The 21067-nt window shown below is 40.0% G+C and overlaps 1 protein-coding gene across 1 annotated transcript; it reads right to left on the bottom strand.

Moving 5' to 3' along the window:
• Positions 1–2345: 2345 nt before the first annotated feature.
• On the bottom strand, positions 2346–11156 carry LOC131247154 (uncharacterized). Its single transcript, XM_058247586.1, has 2 exons — positions 9423–11156; positions 2346–3092 (listed from the first exon to the last, which is right to left on the bottom strand). The coding sequence occupies exons 1-2, from the start codon at positions 11154–11156 to the stop codon at positions 2346–2348; spliced, it is 2481 nt and encodes an 826-aa protein (XP_058103569.1).
• Positions 11157–21067: the final 9911 nt, after the last annotated feature.

Here is a 21067-nt window from a genome sequence, read left to right as displayed (position 1 = left end):
AAATAAACATTATAATGGGCCCATGAAAGTTTTTAATGGTGGACATTCAATCCACATTATTTTCCTGTGGTGTGGTCCATCTGAGACTTGGATCTACCTCATTTTTTGGCTCATACCCTAAAATAACCTTGGAAAATGGATAAAACAAATACATCATCGTGGGGCCACAGAGCTTTGACACCAGCAAGCCGGATGATGTTAGGGTCACTAACCAAACCGCGTCCATGCACAACAGAAACAGCCGGATATGAGGAATCCAGCGTAGACTTGCAGCTATGGACCCCACCCCTCCAACCAAGGAAACGGATTGGCTACTTCCCCTGCCACCAGCCAATGGCTAGTGGTCGGTGCTCTGTGGGCCCCACCATGATGTATGTGTTTCATCCCTGCCGTTCATCTATTTTTTTTAGATCATTTGAGGGTATGAGGTAAAAAAAGAGGTATATCCCATTCTCAAGTGGACCACATTAGAGGAAACAGTGTTGAATGACCGTAGACCCTTAAAAACTTTTTGGGGACTATAAAAGTTTCGGATCAAGCTGATCTTTGGTTTTTCCCTTCATCTAGGTCTGTATGACCTAATCAACAGATTGGATGTCAAATAAACAGCACAGTGGGCCTTAGGAGGATTTTAATGGTGGATATCCAATCACTATTGTTTTCCTGTGGTGTGGTCCACCTGAGATTTATATCCCTCTCATTTTTTAAATCAAGCCGTAAAATGATCTGTAAAAATGGATGCACGGCATGGATGAAACACATACATCATGGTAGGCCCCACATAGACTTGCACCTAAACAAGATAGGAAGAATTTGAACTGGAACATGACTCATCTTTGTCCTGACCAAATAGAAAAGAAATCCAACAGCAAGGAACCAACTTCCCCTGACAATAAAACTTTCAAAAGCTTCAAAATCCAAACAAAAAACAAAACAAAAAATCACAATCTTCAAATCATCCAAACCAATAACAGAAAGTTTCATTACAAACACTGCCTCAAAAGTCTCTATGCGGATGAGAATTCAGATTTCAGGAACTCCTCATCCTCCACGAAAACCTGCAGGTTCTTATCCCTCAACAAGAACTCGATTGCCTCCTCCTCGAATTCCAACAAGTACCCATTCTTGATAAGCTCGCAGAGATCCGCAATCCAATCAGGCTCCTCCCATAACAGCCCTTCAGCTATCACTTCAGAGAAATACGTCGCAAATTCCATGCGTGATTTGTTGCAGGATGATTTATCCATTTTCTGAATGAAAAGCTTTGAATCCTCTCTATCCCAACGAATCATTCGTGCAGCTTTTGTTTCGATGATCTTTCCTGAAGACAGTTGCAGATTGTAGCTTACTGTAATGGGTTCGTCCAAAATGAAGATTTCGACGCCGAGGAGGCTTTTCACCTTCTGATGCCTTGTATCCATGGGCATCTCAAATGAAGGATCCGAGAGAAATCCAAGTGCAATTCGAAACAAGCCGTTTGGGAGCATCTCATATTTCTGATCTAATTTCTTGAATTTGAGCTTGTTCAATGCGGAAGATTCGTCCTTTTGAACGGATTCAGAAATGGTTCGAACGCCAATGCAGTTGTAGATCTTATTGAGCTTATTGTGAGACAGAGAAGGCAAGCTCTGTTGTGGATACCAGACAAATATCGGTTGTTGAGAAGCCGCCTCGAAAAGATCCTTCAATTGCAGGTCGTCAGGGATGAAAACGTCTTGCTTGTCTACTAGTCGTATTTCCTCCGAAGCCATCTTCACAGGCACCTTTGAGATACTGCTCGAGGGAAGCGTCTCCACCTCAGAATTCCAGTGCTTTGCAACAAATGCCCAGAAAGAGCGGCACTCCTCGTATCCCATTTTGTAGTCTGTTTTTTCCCAATCAATCCACAGACTGCAGTAATCTTCGACAGTTGGATTTGAGCTTACTCCGAGCGTCGTGGAGAAGAAGCGAAGTATATCTTCCTTGTAATACTTGTCCAAAACCCTCAACTGTATGCCGAAGAGATTATCCTCGTCATGAATTACACAGCCTTTTGGGCCCACCCATTCGCCATTGTCGCTTCCATTCGGTATCCAAATCCAGCTAGCTTCTTTACTGTCTGGGATCCAGTTGAATTTGCTCAAATACTCATAGATTCTAGTTATGACTGTAGATTGAGAATGACAACTGAGGTTGCCTGCAAGCAATGGGCAGCCACTTTCAGAATCCACAATCACTCCGATCGCATTTAGTTCTTTTCGATATGATGCAATTTCGGTCCCATAAAACGTTTCATCAATGAATGGCCCATCTTTGCATTCTAGAGAAACCCAATTCGAATCAAACAGCATACATTTACTTGGCGATCAATAACCCATATGGGTCTTCAGCCACTTCTTATTGATTTGTTGCATGAACTGCTCTGGTAAGGTGCTGCTCTCTGGTATGGCGCTGCTCTCTGGTATGGTGCTGCTTTCTGGTAAGGAGCTACTCTCTGGTAAGGCAGTACTCTCTGGTAAGGCACTGCTCTGCTCCTGTAAGCACCGAATGCATTTCAGCAGTGACAGCACGCTTGCGGGAGTTATTTCTCTCGGGTTTTGAATACTAAGACTGGCAGCTACGAACCTCGATCCATCTTCGAATTTGACTACAGTGCCAAAATCCTTCAGCTCATTTCTATATTGATGGATATCTTTTCCATAGCATGCTTCGCTGTCGTCGATGAAAGGGAGGATCGCGATCGCACAGATAGATTCCCATTCTGCATCAAACAGTATTGATTCCTTTGGAGATTGCAAGCCATGGGAGCGGGTCTGCAGCCATTTTTCTTCGTGTATGCAGTTGAATAGCTCTGGGGGGAAGCTATGTTTTGCTTCCTTTAGGTGTCGATAACATGCTAGCAGTGCTAGCACATTTTCTTTTCCAATGGAAGATGTCTTAGTGAGCTCTTTGAAACGACGAGTGACTGCCATAGACACTCCTTGTAGTGTTACAACTACCCCAGCCGCTTCCAATTCATCCTTGTATAAGCGGATCCCACTCCCATAAAATCCTTCATCGATCAATGGCATTTCATTAACAATCTTCAAAAGGCATCTCCATTCAGGATCAAACTGTTATATTTTGTTTTAAAATAGTAGTAAAATTTGAATTTTCAAATTTTCGATAATTTCCCTCCAATTTTGAAATTGTAGTACTTTTGTGTTGTGGGTTTTGTCCCACATCGGATTTGAAAAGGTAAACTATCTTGTATATAAGATAGTATTTTTGCTTAGGGCTTGAGCCCCTTTCAGGGGGCATGTGAATTTGGTCCTGTGGGGGGGCTATGCCAATAGCTCTAATCTATGCCATTGATCACACACGCGCGCGCGCGCGCCGAGCCGAGTCCGTGTGCACGTGGGCGTGGGCGTGGGTGCGGGTGCGGGTGCGGGTGCGGTGTGTGTGTACTCGCGTGGGTGTGTGTATGGGTACTCGCAGGACTGTATATGCGGGAGTGTACTCGCACTTGCGCCTTTTCGTTTTAAACCAGAGAGATGCGTCCCTTCCGGTTGGTCGCCTCGGTTGGGTTTAAACCCAACGGACCTAACCTTTTGAAAAGGGTGCTTATGCACCACTTCGGAGTCTATAAAAAGACATCCGATTCCAGTTTCAAATATATGAAAAATCCTTCTCTTATAAAACACTCTCTGATATTCGGTTTTAAGCATTTTCTGCTGAGTTCATCGCTGAGTCAACTCAGCACTTTCGGATTAAACTGCAAGTAGTTCAAGCCCGTGTACAAGTGAGTGCACCGCTGGGACCTGGTCATAGTCGTTGTATCCTGGAGGTCGATTGTTTTGGAAACCTGTTGCACTTGGGACGCTGTCCAAGGGGAGCAAATTCGATTTCAAGCCGAGTGACTAAGTCACGCCTCGACTCAATTCAATAAGTTCTTTTTTCTCAAAATTTATTTTCCTTTTTTGGTTCTCAATTTTAATTATCTATTTAATTCAACCAAATATTCCAACAATCTTGAAATTGAATTTGTTGAATTACATAGACTATGGCTACAGTAACAGTAAATGCTTCTGTTGAGTTAGCCAAAATCGAACCGTTCGCTGGACAATCATTTAAACGGTGGAAACAAAAACTGATGTTCGCATTGACCACCTTAAAAGTTTTATACATTTTATCTGAATCATTTACTATATATCCAGCAAATCAAACTGAAGTAACAGATGGAAATAATTGTAAAAACTATATTCTAAACTCTTTATCCAATGAACTATATGATGTGTATGCTTCTTACGTGTCTGTTAAAGATATATGGACTGTTTTGGAAAAGAAATACATATTAGAAGATGCAGGCGTTAAGAAATATGCAATTGCTAATTTCCTTCATTATGAAATGACAGACGATATACTTATCACAAATCAGATTCATGATTTTCAAAGTCTAGTTCACGAACTATTAACAGAAGGAATTAAGTTGAATGAAGTGTTTTTGTCAAGAGCGCTAATAGAAAAGTTACTGCCCTCCTGGAAAGAATATAAGAATAGAATGAAACATAAAAAGAATGATGTTTCTTTGGAAACCAGTATCGTACACATACGAATAGAGGAGACCAATAGAATCAGGGACCAAAAGAAAAATAAAAATGAGATAGATTCAAAGGCGAATCTTGTGGAATCAAGTCGGGCAAATAATAAGAAAAAGGGCAACTGTCATAACTGTGGCAAACCTGGACATTATGCAAATGAATGCAGGATAAAAAAGAAGAATGCAAACAATCAATTCAAGAAAAATGGAAACTGCTACAACTGTGAAAAACCTGGACATCATGTCAAAACCTACAGGCTTAAGAAAAACAAAGATAAGCTGCAGGCTAATCTTACAGAAACAGGCAATGAGTCTGATATGGTAGTAGTTGTGGTGTCAGAAGTCTTCCTTATAGACAACTTGGAATGGGTGCTAGACACTGGTGCAACTAGGCACGTGTGCAAGGATCATAGCATGTTTACCTCCTACCAAGTATCAGAAGATGATGAATAGGTGTTCATGGGTAATGCTAGAACGTATCCAGTTATAGGGAAAGAGAAAGTACTTCTAAAACTCACTTCTGGAAAGACTCTGATGTTGAATGATGTCTTACATGTGCCCGACATTAGAAGAAACTTAGTCTCTGGTTCACTCCTCAATAAGGCTGGTGTCAAGTTAGTATTTGATTCAGATAAGCTTGTAATGACTAAGAATGAAACTTTTGTTGGTAAGGAATACTGTAACGATGGTTTATTCATTATAAATGTATCCAATGACAATAATAAGAAGACATTCAGTTTTGTTTATATCGTTGAACCTTTTTATCTATGGCATAGTAGATTAGGTCATGTGAATATAGCATCTTTGAAGAAAATGAAAAGATTATGTTTATTACCTAATATATCTAATGAAGAATTCGACAAATGTGAAACATGTGTCGAATCAAAATTTATTAGAAAACTCTTTAAATAAATACAAAGATCATCTGTTCTATTAGAGTTAATACACAGTGACTTAAGTGATTTTAGAAATCACATGTCTAGAGGTGGAAAAAGCTATTATATAACTTTTGTAGATGACTACTATAGGTTCACTAGAGTATATTTGTTAAGCAATAGAGATGAAGCTTTAGATGCTTTTTCTAAATACAAAATTGAAGTTGAAAATCAGTTAAATATAAAAATTAAAAGACTTAGAACAGATAGAGGAGGTGAATATGAATCTTCTCAATTTAAAGAATTATGTGAAAAGAATGGAATAGTTCACGAAACTACAGCTCCTTATACACCAGAACAGAATGGAATAGCAGAACGTAAAAATAGAACTCTAAAAGAGATGATGAATGCTATGTTAAATAGTTCAGGCTTACCCTCAAATATGTGGAGAGAAGCAATTCTATCTGCTTGTTATATTCTAAATAGGATTCCTTCTAAATCTTCTGAACAAACACCATATAAACTATGGAAGAATCATGTTCCTAGTTACAAATATATTAAAGTGTGGGGGTGTCTTGCTAAAGTAGGATTACCTGAAACTAAGAAAAGAAAGTTAGGTCCTAAAACGACCAACCGTGTATTTATAGGTTACGCACAAAATAGTGCGGCCTATAGGTTTTTAGTTTTAAAAACTAAGGATAATATTCTAGATCCTAATACAATTATAGAAGCTAGGGATGCAGAGTTCTTTGAGAACATATTTCCTATGAAATCTAAATCTATAGGAATGAAGGAAGTAAATGAATCAGATATTACATCTACTAGTAAAAATGCATACGAGAAAGTAGTAGAAGAGATACAACTAAGAAAAAGTACTAGGGTTAGAAGAGAAACTAACCTAGGAGATGGTTTTTTCACTTTCTTAGTAGAAGATGATCCTACAACCTATATAGAAGCAATTAACTCTCCAGATGCAACCTTTTGGAAGGAAGCAATAAATGATGAGTTAGAATCTATTATATCTAATAACACTTGGGAAATTGTAGACCTACCACCTGGAAATAAACCAATAGGTTGTAAATGGGTGTTTAGAAAGAAACTAAAACCAGATGGGACTATTGATAAGTTTAAGGCTAAGTTGGTAGCGAAAGACTTTAAACAAAAAGAAGGAATAGATTACTTTGATACATACTCTCCCGTAACTAGAATTACAACTATCAGGGTTTTAATAGCGATAGCCTCCATATATAAACTGGTGGTACACCAGATGGACGTTAAGACAGCTTTTCTAAATGGAGACTTAGAAGAAGAAATATATATGGAACAACCTGAGGGTTATAAGATATCAGGAAAAGAAAATAAAGTATGTAGACTAATTAAATCATTATATGGTTTAAAACAGGCTCCTAAACAATGGCATGAAAAATTTGATGGTGTTTTAAAATCAAATGGTTATCATATAAATGATGTAGATAGATGTGTATATAGTAAAATTTCTGAAAATGATTATGTTATTATATGCCTTTATGTTGATGACATGCTTATTTTTGGAACTAATATTAAATTAGTTAATACAACTAAGAAATTCTTGTCATCTAAGTTTGACATGAAAGACTTAGGAGAGGCTAGTGTAATCTTGGGTATTGAAGTAACCAGAAAAAATGGTGTTATTATATTATCTCAATCTCATTACATTGAGAAGATATTGAGAAAGTTTAACCATTTTGATTGTTTACCTTACTTCTTATGATTATAGTGTGACTCTCATGAAGAATACAGAAAATAGTGTGTCTCAATTGGAGTATTCCAGAATAATTGGTAGCCTTATGTATCTAACAAACTGCACTAGACCAGACATAGCTTTTGCAGTAGGAAGGCTAAGTAGATATACACATAACCCTGGAAAAGAGCATTGGAATGCTTTGTCTAGGATTTTGAGATACCTAAAAGGCAGTATAGCCTATGGTTTACATTATAGTGGTTTTCCTGCTGTATTAGAAGGATACAGTGATGCTAACTGGATTAGTGATTCAGATGAGACAAAATCCACGAGTGGATATGTCTTCACTTTAGGTGGAGGAGCATCTCTTGGAAGTCTACCAAGCGAACATGTATGGCTCGGTCTACTATGGAATCCGAGTTTATTGCCTTAGAAAAGGTTGATCAGGAGTGGCTTAGAAATCTCTTAATGATATACCATTGTGGCCAAAACCTATATCGGCCGTATCTATTCATCGTGACTGTCAAGCTATAGCCAAAGCAAAGAGTAAAATATATAATGGAAAGGGCAGACATATTAGACTCAGACACAACATAGTGAAACATATGTTGCGTGATGGAGTCATATCTATTGACTTTGTGAGGTCAGAAAAGAATCTAGCAGATCCTCTGACCAAAGGACTATCTAAAAGGTTAGTCAATGATACATCGAAGGGAATGGGGCTGAGCCTAATATATGAGCTGCCAGTGTCGGCAACCCAACCTATACAAGTGGAGATCCCATGAGATAGGTTCAATGGGTAAACAACAAGACACGAGGTAGACGATTGCACTGAGTTGTATGAGCCCCTTCTATGGTGTACAGTGCGAGCAGCAACGTAGAAGGATGAGTTGTTAGAACTCTTAATGAATCCATAGCCATATATTTGGTGGTGTATACAGTTGCTACATACACTTGATGGAATTCACCTATATGGGTGTGGAGGTGGAGGCCGCTTCCTATGAGAATCTAGGCGAATTCTCTAGAGCACTCATGAAATCCAGGTAATGGTGTATGGCCGAAACGCACCGAACCGCAGAATCACTTGCAGAGGAAGAGTTGTGTGAGTGGCATGTACTTGCGATTTACATTAAAAGGATTCATGTTCAAGACTATGGTGTCACCTGATTCCTGTAGACCTGTCTTGCTTACTCTAATGTCGGTTCAAGTCTATAGTGACACCGGCACCATTGCACAACTATTACGCTTTAATCCGAAAGGGTTTTATTTTAAAACATGTAGGGGATTGTTATATTTTGTTTTAAAATAGTAGTAAAATTTGAATTTTCAAATTTTCGGTAATTTCCCTCCAATTTTGAAATTGTAGTACTTTTGAGTTTGGGGTTTTGTCCCACATCGGATTTCACAAAGTTAACTATCTTGTATATAAGATAGTATTTTTGCTTAGGGCTTGAGCCCCTTTCAGGGGGCATGTGAATTTGGTCCTGTGGGGGGGCTATGCCAATAGCTCTAATCTATGCCATTGACCACACACGCGCGCGCGCGCCGAGCCGAGCCGTGCCGTGCCGAGCCGAGCCGAGCCCGCGTGCGCGACGCGACGGGACGGGACGGGCTGGGCTGGGCGCGGGCGCGGGTGCGGGTGCGGGTGCGGGTGCGGTGTGTGTGTACTCGCGTGGGTGTGTGTATGGGTACTCGCAGGACTGTATATGCGGGAGTGTACTCGCACTTGCGCCTTTTCGTTTTAAACCAGAGAGATGCGTCCCTTCCGGTTGGTCGCCTCGGTTGGGTTTAAACCCAACGGACCTAACCTTTTGAAAAGGGTGCTTATGCACCACTTCGGAGTCTATAAAAAGACATCCGATTCCAGTTTCAAATATATGAAAAATCCTTCTCTTATAAAACACTCTCTGATATTCGGTTTTAAGCATTTTCTACTGAGTTCATCGCCGAGTCAACTCAACACTTTCGGATTAAACCGCAAGTGGTTCGAGCCCGTGTACAAGTGAGTGCACCGGGACCGGGTCATAGTCGTTGTATCCTGGAGGTCGATTGCTCGAAACTGTTGCACTTGGGACGCTGCCCAAGGGGAGCAAATTCGATTTCAAGCCGAGTGACTCACCACGCCTCGACTCATTCAATAAGTTCTTCTTTCTCAAAATTATTTTCCTTTTTGGTTCTCGATTTTTAATAGTCTATTTAATTCAACTAAATATTCCAACACAAACAAGAAAGAAGTGGCCGGTGACTGGTAACCGAGATTGGTCTTTACCCATTTCTGATCTTTAAGCTTCCTTGTGATCTTGTTGGACGATCTTGAATTTCGAATGCACTCGAATATCAAAAGAACACTATCTGCTGACAGAGAAGTTAAAGACATAGGCAAGTCAAAGTGCTTGACTACTATGTGGTAATTCGCATCAAAGCCAACTACAACACCAAGCAACTGAAGCTCTGTTTTATAGCACAGTATATCTTCGCCGTAGTATTCTTCATCGATGAAGGGCAGATTGCTGATCTCTGATGCAGCTTTCCATTCGGGGCCATATAAAATAGACCCCACCGGAGATCTGTCACCATGAATAGTCCGTAGCCAATGCCCGTCTTTGACACTTTTGATGAATTCCTCCCGTAACAAATAATTCTCCTGCATGAACCTTATCATCTGCAACATCGATATCACGTTCCCTCTCGTTAGCCTCGTGGAATTGGCTAGCTTTGTGAGCCAGTCGCCGATGAACTGACACACTTCCCCATTCTCGAACATTACCCCCATTATTCTCAGCTCTTCCTTGTAGTAATTGATCCTGTAGCCATAGAATCCCTGGTCGATCAAGGGGATATCGACCAGCACAGACTCCATCTGATGTAGGCTTCCCCAGTCAGAGCTCAATAGGAATGTTTCTGAGGGAGGCTTGTAACCGACAGACGTTTTCAGCCAACTCCCCTCCTTGATGCATTGCAAGAACCTGCCAGGAATCTCCACCCCCTTAGATATCAAATTCTGAATCCATTCCAAGAGCAGAAACGCATTTTCCTTTGTCAACAGAGATGATACAGTAGGGAAAGCAGCATCAGGAGGACAGAGATTGGGTATGTCAGAAGCTTCAACATAATCCTCCATGAACTTCATCAGCTGTTGCTTGGACGAATGTTGACCTGCAAAATAGCCCTCCTGGATATAATCTTCACTCAGTTCGACGTACTTCTCTCCTCTCCACGGGTTCGAACACAGCAATCCAACCCACTTGCTGCCATCGGCAGGGACGAGGACCCGTCTCCTTTGTGCAGTCACCTGGCTGTAATTATCTACAAGCGGCATGTTGGCGCACAGCTGAGAGACTTCCTGTTCCGAGAAGTATTTCTTTGAGAGGGAGTGATATAAGAAGTGGGTGAAAGCTATAACAAGCTGTCTATCATTCCTCACTGCATTGGCGAGAAGATTTCCGTATCTAAATACAGTCAGACTGCGCACTCTAGCATACTGAAGAAGCCATTTCCATATTGTTTTCTTCTTCGGAGACAATCTGAAAGCCTTGTCTGTGCTTTTTGGGATGAAGAAACAGTCTGTAGCACATCGGAATTCATGGTTCCAATTGATAAGCCACGAAACATGTTTGGCGTTGGATGAAAAACATATCCTATTGCTATGCGTCTTGGCTCCGTAGTTGATGCTTAACAAGGATTGCTTGCAGTTCCGATCAACGTATTTCAGTAGGGGTATGTTACTGATATCAGTCTTCCTGAAAATCTTCCAATTGTCTGCGAGAAAGGATAGCAGCTCCACATAAAGATCCTCGGAAACACCCATTACTAGATTCAAGCTCTTGATGCATGTTGCATACCATTCATTGTCGATTGGCCTCACACCCAAGAAACCCAGGACATCATTGTATTGAGCCTTATGGAATTCTGAGTTCAGAATGTAGGTCCCATGGGATGAAAGATTCTGCAAGCACATGCCTTGTGCCCTCGCCTCGATCAAGATATTCCAGAATGCGGGCATTAGCCGGCCCACTTCACTGGGCTTGCAGAATTGCTTTTGCTGTGTGTATGATTCTTATGGTATTATATTCTCCATCATCACCTTCGCTCTTATTTCCTCTCGCACAGTGTTCAGCTCCTTGAATGAAGAGCTTTTTACTGGCAAGAAATTGAAGATCCACAGGAGGGAAGATGTGGGTTCATTCTCTGTTTCTTTCACAAGAGAGATGAAAGCATTTACGAAAGCGGAGGCCACACAGTCAAGAATGCCTTTGTTCCACACATTATTCAAGGGTATGGTTTCTCTTGATGATGCTAGAATGAAATCTGCCTGAACTATAAATGGAAAGTTCGTGATCATCTCTGTCGGCAGAAATGCATAAATGCCAGGTGTTCTCGTCCCTCGATCCAGGCGTCCCCCGAAGGGAAATGCCAGTGTGATCACCCATTGCTCAACTTCCTTCCTCCTTTCAATTTGGTTTTCCAGTTTAACTGGGAACATTTGCTTCCACATATAGTACATGCATTTGCTCTCTTCACCTTTGTGGTGCTCTTCAGCTGAAAGATGGAGAGTGTAAGACTCTGCTTCCATGTTGTTGCTCCTCTTGAAGTTGATTTTGGTCGAAATAGAGATGGAATTAACTGTACTGAGCTGAGGATTGTCATTGTCTTCCCTGACACTAAGCTGCTTGATTTTTGAAAGAAACAACAGGACCTCAGGGGGCATGCTCAAGAGCTGTTGCTTCACAGCTTTTATCTTTTCGGATTTTAATGGCAGGACTATCGTTGTTGCTGGAAGGATTTTATCAGTGCCATAGATTTTTTGTATGTCACAGAGTGTTGGGTTCTCGTCCACCCATTCAGGGACGATGTACCCGAGTTTGCAGTCCGGATGTGGGTCTTCACTAAACCTTATATGATACCCACTGCTGAAAATATAAGGTTGGCTGGTTACGAGGAATACGCTTTTGAATCCAATACCTGCCAATCACCCAAAATGTCAATTTTGATCATACTAAAAGAAGTTGATAAAAAAAAAATCAGGCAGATAACAGTTAGGCAATTTATTTGAGCGAATTTTGGAATGATGAAAGAAACTGTATGTTTTCAACAGATGTATAGAAACATTCAATGGTTTTGAAAGTGGAAATGATGGCAGGGATCATGTTCAAAACTGCATATTACAAACATGTTTTCAAGGGATGAGGAATTCTCCACCAGTAAAAACACTCCACCCCGTCCTGAGCCTAGTTAAAGGAGGGTTGTGATATGTCTAACACATGTAGGGGTTGTTTGAATAAGTCGACGAACTTTCAATCAGGGCTGGAATCATCTCTTTTGGAAACGTTTGACCTTTTAAAAGTGGGCCCCTGATGGCATAACTTGTGTTGCTTGCACAGTCAGCACTGTGCAACTTTAGTTAACGGACCAGATCCCCTCGTCACACCTCGGATCTTAGTGAACTTAGGCCTGTTGAAAAGATAATTCGATAAACTTTCTAATGATCTATAAAAACAGCTCGATCAGGAACCGTTTAGTCTATCATCATCTAACTCAAAAGTTATGGAAAAATAAAGCGGGACTTGTGCTACGGAAGGTACAGACTAAACAATGCCCCAATCAAGGCAGTTTATGGTTCATTAAAAAGCTTATCGAATTACCTTTCCAACAAGCCCAAGATCACTCAGATTTGAGGTGTAACAAGAGAGATCTGGTCTGTTTGTCAAAGTCACGAAGTGCTGACTGTGTAAGTAACGTGATTTATGCCATTGGGGACTTTGGGCACCACTTTTGAAAGGCTAAACAATCTCCAAATGAGATGATTCCAATCATACTTGAAAGCTCATCAAATTATCTTTCAAAAGAGCTTAAGATCATTGTAATCCGACTTGTAATGAGGGAGTTATGACATTTTCCATGGAATTACATGATGCTAAAAAATATCTTAAGGGCTTTATAGAGTACAAGACATTTTGGTCCCAAAAAATATAATCCCACAAGTGAAGGTGTAGGAAAGAAATTTTTAGAAAGGTGCATGTTGGGGGTCCCATGATACGCTCGTTGTATATAGGGAAAACTAAAAGAAAATGAGCTTTTCATGTAAATACATTCAAGGTTCATGGGAGTCCAAAAATATTACTACTTTTCAAATCATTATTTTTTTACGCCTAAAATACTTTTTCAAAATTTTGGGATGAAAATGCCCCACCTCACTTTTTTTTTACACATGCACTCACACCATGGTGGTTTTTCACCACAATGAGTACTTGAACCGATGACCTCGTGTAAAAACTCTTGTGAGTCTACCACCAAGGCATGAGTAAGGACCCAATTTGCTATACTTTACCTTCATTTATTACAACTTTTCGACTAACTCTTCTTCTACTATTTCACGTCAACAATTTTTTATGCTTTTTGACTATTCTTTCTCGTAGAAGCTCTCACCTTAGAAAAACTACTCCCTCAGAATCTTTCGTGTTTTCTGACTGCTCTCTTCGGCCAAAACTCCTACATCAAAAAAATGGGTTCTTCTTTAAAATGGATAGAGGGAAAGAAAATAGATAGAAAAACTTCACTTTTAGAATATGGGTTCTTCTTCTTTTTGCAAAGATTCTGCTTATATAAGTTTTCTTAGAAAAAAAAAAACTGATGTAAGAAGAAGAAATATATCAAAAACTCCACTTTTAAAATATGCGCTCTTATTCTTTCTTCAAAAGATTATGATTACATTGTTGAAACTTGTGTAATATAACTGGAAATATTTGAGAGATAAATTTGTGTAAAGGAAACCCACACATGTTGAGTAGATGTTTGTTGTCAGCACATACAGATCATAAATAATATGAACAGGCACTGGGTTAAGGTGTATACATGTCGCTATCTTTGATATAGTTCGTGCCCCTCAGTGCAAAGAATAGGTGCAAAAAGTTGTCAACACGACTATCTCCGAGGATACAATTCCCTAATAATATTTCCGCACATCGTCCACTCGCTGCTAGAAAACCAACACCAATAGCACCCACACAACACTCTACCTTCTTTTGCTTTTGCTTATAAAAGATTAGATTTCGTACACACTCAAAAAAAATACCCTACCTCTTGCTTTTGTGTAGAAAAGATTAGATTTTGTACCAAAAAAAAAAAAAAAAAACACAGTCTACCTTCTTTTGCTTTTGCCTAGAAAAGATCGGATTTTGTACACAAAAAAAATAAAAGAGAGAATGGATTTTCTGTTTCGACGATGCTTGAAACCCTAACCCTATTTCCCTTATAACAAGACCCGTTAAAGAGAAACATTCACGAGTTAATACATAGACGCAATGTGCACATGCCCCCACAGATTGCACCCATGTGCGAGCATGCAACTTGGGCATAATTTAACACACTTCACAAGAGTATATGTTAGGCAAAGTTATATAAACCCTTTTACTTCTCATATTCCATCTGATATGGGACTAAAGAAAAGCACCAGAACACAAAAGCCAATCTAAAACATTTGCTTTTCAAACTATCAAAGTTTTGTTGAAATACACGTAACATATATTGGTCTTTTGCCAACGGTTGGACATTGGGCCCACTTTCGAAAAGCCAAACGGTGTCCTAACAATATGATGGGGCTGTACACGAGTCAAGCTAGCTCGAAAAGCTCGCTCGACTCGGCTCGATTCAGCTCGGATTGACTCGGCTTGAAAGGCCGACTCAAGGCGAGTCAAGCTTGTTTATGAAAGTTTGAGTTGAGTTCAAGCCAAGTTCAACCATGGTGTATTTCAACTCGACTTGACTTGAAGCTTGAGCTCGAGCTCGACTTAGCTCGAGTAATATATTTTAATAATATATATATTATATATATTATATTAATATTAAATATATATAATATCTATATTTAAGTTAAAAAAAGAAGTTAAAACTTAAAAGTTTTTACTAAAAAACCCTACCTGACCTTACCTATCCCCATTCCCTCTTTTTCTTTCCCTTACCCTACTAAGGTAAACTCGACTTGACTTGACTCGAACCACTAGCTAGACAAGAACTCGACTCGAAAGCTTTGGCAAACAAGCCAAGCTTCAATGTTGAACTTGAGGGCGAGCTCGAACTTGAGTATAGCATGGACGAGTCAAGCCGAGCTTGGCCAACTCAACTCGACTCGGCTCGATGTACAGCCCTACAATATGATTCGAAAGTCAAATGGAGACAGATTTCATACTTTAAAAGCCATAGTTTTCTACATACACAAATATGGAGTTGTTTTGTGCAATTTTACATTTCTAAAAACATGGAATTATTAAAATGGGAATTCATTAACGTTAATCTTAAAATTTAAACTTTTTAAAACTCGTTTTATTCTGTTATGTTTCCAAAAATTAAGCAGTTGACTCGTGTGAACGCATTGTAAGTAAACACCCCTTTGTTTTATCATAATTATCTGAGTCCTGGAGTTTCCGGAATCGATCTAATCGGGTCCAGGTCTTGCTGGTCCGACTCACGTTTTTAAGGACTTGGAGTCGAGACTAAACACATTAGAAGATGGACCCGAAACCCGACAAGTTTTCTAAACAGGTCCGTCCAAGAAATCGGAAGAGATCTCTGCTTCCGGTACATGGCCCATTTAAACGTGGGCCCGACCATCTACTATCCCTCGCCGTAGGATTTCTATAGAAACTTCAGAACTAGGATGGCCCAATAAATCTGACTTTGGGGTATATGCCCTCATTTAAAATGAAGCCCAAGATTTGCACGGTTTGGATTTAAGTGGTCCAGGCAGGGGCTCTGTGGGGCCCGCTGTGATGTATGAATTTTATCCACACCGTCCATTCATTTTTTCAGATCATTTAAGGTATAAGCCTAAAAATTAGGGAGGTCCAACGCTAAAGTGCAACGCACCACAGGAAGAAATGAAATTCACTGTTGAAACCTTGTCAGGGGCCACCTTGATGTTTATGTGCCATCCAACCTGTTCATAAGGTTATATAGACATGGATGAAGGGAAAACATAAATATAGATTGATCTAAAACTTCTAAAGCTCATAAGAAGTTTTTAATGGTGAGAATTCAATCCCCACTGTGTGGTCCACTTGAGCATTGGATCTGTCTCATTTTTGGGTTCGTATCTTAAAAAGATCTGAAAAAATAGATGGATGCATAAACAAATCCCAAACATCATGGTGGATCCCACAGGGTCCGTCGGTTCCCAAACAAACCCGATTCAGAGTTCATCAAAATAGGCCGACCAATTGTCATGTTATCCGGTTGAAACCTCATCCGGATCATTGACGTGGAGATTAAACACCAACCGGACTGAAATTGAGTAGGAAAAATCAAACCCGAGCCAACCGAGTTAAAATCGGGTCCCGGTTTGAGAACAGCCCAACTAAAAGAGTGTTCAAGAAGTAAGGCGAGTCCGGGTTCATATTCGCAGGCCCACCATCTGGCCTTATCCTATTTTCAACATATATCGCCGAAATTTAAAAAATATCAACGGCTCTGACTATTTCACGATTTTTTCCATGAGTTTCATCTACAATTATTTGTGTGTGGCCCACCACAGTGTTTGTACAACATCCAACTCGTCTAGCAAGGTAATCACACCGTAATAATGGAATACCCCAAAAATCAGGTGGATTCATCCATCAGGTGGGCCACACCACAGTTTATGAACAACCACCCAAAAACCTCCACATTCATGTGAGTTTGATGGATGAGCATGATGTCTGGGGCATCCTATTTTCATTGTGGAGAGGTTAGATGCCATGCAAACACCACAGCTGGGTCCCACACACTTAATTAGTTGGACATACAACTACAAATGCAAGAGAAGTGCTTGTCGAGCATTGCAAATCCCATAATGCTCGCAGCAATGTTTTCTTTTTTTATTTTTTAAGTGATAAAGTGGAGAATTGTTGACGTGGTTTGGGTGGATCTTTGTCAGTGGATACCTGTGGGGCCCACTATGATATATGTTCCATACATCCACACCATCCATCCATTTAAAAAGATTATTTTAGGACATGATTCCAAAAACGATGTTGATTTAAATCTTAGGTGGACCATAGCACAGGAAACAATAGTGATTGAGTCCCCCCCATTAAAAACTTCATGGGCAATAGGAATATTTATTCCCCATCTTATATGTTGGTAAGGCCACAAAGATTAATACGAAGAGATCATACAAACATCATATTGATTTTTTTTTTTTTTAAAAAAAAAAACTCTTATGGCTCATAAGAAGTTTCTAATGATCAATTACCCCTATTTACTGTGTTATGGTCCACCCAAGATTTGGGTCTGCTTCAATTTTGGGATCATGCCTTAAAATGAGCTGTCAAAACGAAAGAATGACACGGATGTAAAACACATCACAGTAGATCTTATAATTAAGGATTCTACTCACCCGGACTCAGGTCTGTAATTCGCGTGATGTTTTTATGACATCTAACTTGTTTAATATATATAATTACATATATATTTAAAAATAATAATAAGGAAATTAGTTAAATCTTAATATAAGGCTAGATAGGCCACTTAAAAATATCTAAATGTACATACAGCTCATTTGGTGTTTTAATCACAAAGACTTTTGGCCTACATGCATGGTTGTTATGTTTGAGTGCATATGTTTGATCAACTTGATGCCATACACATAAAATGTGGGCTCCAAATTTTTTGACTTTATTACTTTTTAAGCATTTACTAGTAACATTTGTTAATGTATACTAATTTTTATTTTTAGTAAGATTTTCCCAAGAAAACCCACAAAATTTGAAAAATCCTCAGAAATTTATAGCTTTGGATTAGGCCCCGCCCAATAAGTTACGGGCCTCGAACTCATACAGGCCCAACAGCCAGACCTTGAGGCCTACCCAGCCGGTCCATGTAGGCCCGGCCCAGCCTAATTGCCAATTCTATAAGAGAGAGAGAGAGAGAGAGAGAGAGAGAGAGCTGAATGAGTTCCATGAGGAATTGTACGTCTTTAGTATACCGCTCGGCGGACAGATAATTAACGGCCCCCGCTAGAGAATTTGGTTTTCCTCCAATCGATAATGTCTCTCTCCTAATATACTCAATGTGCTCTCTTGGCGTTCTCGTCTCCATCCTTTCTCTCAGTCGCGAAATAATAGAATCCTATTTCTTATGCACGAAATCAAAAACCCGGAATGCTATTTCTCTGCATTTCATCTCACTCCATCTCTTTCTCTCTCTTCTTACATAGGAGAAGAGATACTTAAGGAAGAAGGAAAGAACATGGAAAAGCCCAAAAGACGAACGAGAGAAGACCTGAAAAGGGACAGCCGAAGCAGAGAGGGAAATGCTAATCACACTCACTCGAGCGCACTTTGAAGTTCTACTCGCTCGCACGTGGAAATTAGGAATACGTGTGAGAAACTGGGGACTTAGATTCAAAGCTAAAGTCGGGAGATGTATCGTATTAGATGATGGACGCCGATTGCCTACTGACACGGTGCTCTGTGGGCCCACCATAATGCATGTGTTTTATCCACGCCGGCCATCCATTTTGCAAGCTCATGCTCAAACATGAGGCAGACAAAAATCTCTGGTGGACAAGACTACAGTGGTGATTGAACGCCCACCGTTGAAAAAATTCATGGGGTTACACAAGTTTTGGATAAAGCTGATATTTATGTTTTCTCTTCATCAAGATCTCTGTGATCCAATCAATGGGTTGGATGGAAAATTAAAATTAATCTGGGCCCTAGGAAGTTTTCATTGGTAACCATTCAATGAGCACTGTTTTCTTGTGGTGTGGTCCACCTGATATCTAGATCTGCATCAATTTTGGATTCATGTACTAAAATAATGATCCAACATATATGTACGGCATGGATTAAAAAAATATTCATCATTGTGGGCCTACAAAGCACCGTCGAGTAACCATATCGCTACTTACAGGGGCTGTACGCAATCCGCGTCCCATATTGGGACCACTCGTTTACACGTGGAGACGACGCATACGTGGATGATTTCGGGGCCGTTGTCCTTCGATCCTAACTTCGTAGATGGAATGGCCGAAAAAAATCCCGATCGGACGATCATCTTGTTGGGAAAAGATGTTCCTCGAATTTGGACCGTTGGTAGATTTGTACACTTGCTGTCCCCCGTTCGGCCCATATGGTGACCATCTGAGCCTGAATTTTCAGATAACGAACCTTGACGGTGAAGATTAGCGGATTACCTGCTCTGTTTTCTCATACGTGTGCCTTCTTTCACGTGCGAGGCGAGTACACTTGAGCGTTTCCTGACAGGGAGAGAGAGGATAGGAAAGGGATATCTGATTCCGACTCTGTACGGTCTCGTCCTATAAAGGGGACGCGAGTCGAATTGCCACTTACAGAGAATCGCGCGAGGATATTTTGAAGATGTGGATTTCGTCACACGTACCAAATCAAGATATTTCTAAGAGATCATGTCCATTCATTTAGGATAATCTAACGTTATTATCAAAATAAGAATGTATTAATTTATTATGAGGAAAATTGACGGTTAAAATAAAAATTTTGCAATGCAGTGCATCCAGCGTGTGACAGTAGACAGATTGATGACCGTACATTTCTGGATTCTTTTATTGGAAATTTCACACCATTACCCGCCATTTCAATGGTTCGGATCTTTAATATGTGTGCTACGTTAGCTTGTGTTGAGAGATTCACTTCTTCAACCTTTCCTCGCTTGAATCGCTCTAGTAATCTTTCTTTCAGGAATATGCATTTACGCGACCTCATCATTAGCAGTATGCGCGGGTTTCAATTATGACAAGCGGGACCCACCAATCAGTAATCCGGACCATTGGTATGTTGGTTCTAGCTATGATTGAACGGTTCACTTGATATATCTTCCGCAAAACGGTTCACTTGAGAAGCTAGTCCAAGCACGGTTGTAAAACGAACAGTGTCACAAGGCATGGAGAGTAGGCTCCTGGGGGGGCAAAAATCATCCGATTCAACATCATCATCAGCTGGATTAGGTGTTACACGTACATCGGGGCTCACCTTGATGATGTGTTGTATATCCATACTATCCATCTATTTTTCAAGCTTATTTAATGATGTGGTACAAAAATTTAACCATATCCAAATCACAGGTGGACCACACCGCGGGAAATAAGGGTGATTGAATGCTTGCCATTAAAAACTACTCAAGGCCCACTATAAGCAATTCATAATGTTTATTTATCATCCAACTTGTTTACAGGTCAATTAGACCTTGATGAAGGAAAAATACAAAGATGAGCATGATATATAACTTTTTTGGCCTAATTTTGTTTTTTAATTGTCATTTACCATTTTCTTGATTGGTTTACAAGAAATTTGTATCAGCAAAAGTTTTGGATTACATACTAAAATGAGCTGAAGAAATGGATGGGCGGTGTGGATATACAACACATTCATCAAGGTGGCCCCACATAGTAAGGGTAACATGCACCTACTAAGGTGGTACCTGGGTAACAACATGAATAATGTGAAGTAAAAAATATCAACTTGATCCAAAACTTATGTGCGTATAAGAAGTTTCTAACGATGGGCATTCAATCTCCATTGTTTTCTGTTGTGTGGCCTAGCTAGCTAACTAAACTAAAACTTATTATAAATAGTAAAAATGAAATTAAAACAAAATTTCAACCATTGATCTTATGGTATTTCACAAATTCGGCGTAGAAAACCCAACAAAGAGGGGTTGGGTGGCTAAAGTAGCTCGACTTACCTCAAAATCATATACGGGACGTTTGATAGCTCATTTCGGTTTGTGAAATACGTCTGTTTTAAATTTTGATGGTCCGGATTACTTCTATTGTCAACCGGGCCTTTTCTGATCCATCTTAGCCATCAAACTATCCGCGACCCCCTAAACATCACAAAGGATGCCGAGCAGTACATGTGGCAGAGGAGGAGATTCGTAACCACTTGAAAATCAACATACTTT

This window comes from Magnolia sinica, chromosome 5 (genome assembly GCF_029962835.1).
Source record: "Magnolia sinica isolate HGM2019 chromosome 5, MsV1, whole genome shotgun sequence".
NCBI lineage: Eukaryota > Viridiplantae > Streptophyta > Magnoliopsida > Magnoliales > Magnoliaceae > Magnolia > Magnolia sinica.
The sequence above is the reverse complement of the archived record's forward strand: the minus strand, read 5'-3'. Positions and strand labels throughout refer to the sequence as shown.

Coding starts and splice junctions, on each gene's coding strand:
- LOC131247154 (XM_058247586.1), bottom strand. CDS start 11,156: ATGCCCGCATTCTGGAATATCTTGATCGAGGCGAGGGCACAAGGCATG. Junction 3,093..9,422: donor AGCTTAAAGATCAGAAATGG/GTAAAGACCAAT, acceptor AAAATATAACAG/TTTGATCCTGAATGGAGATG.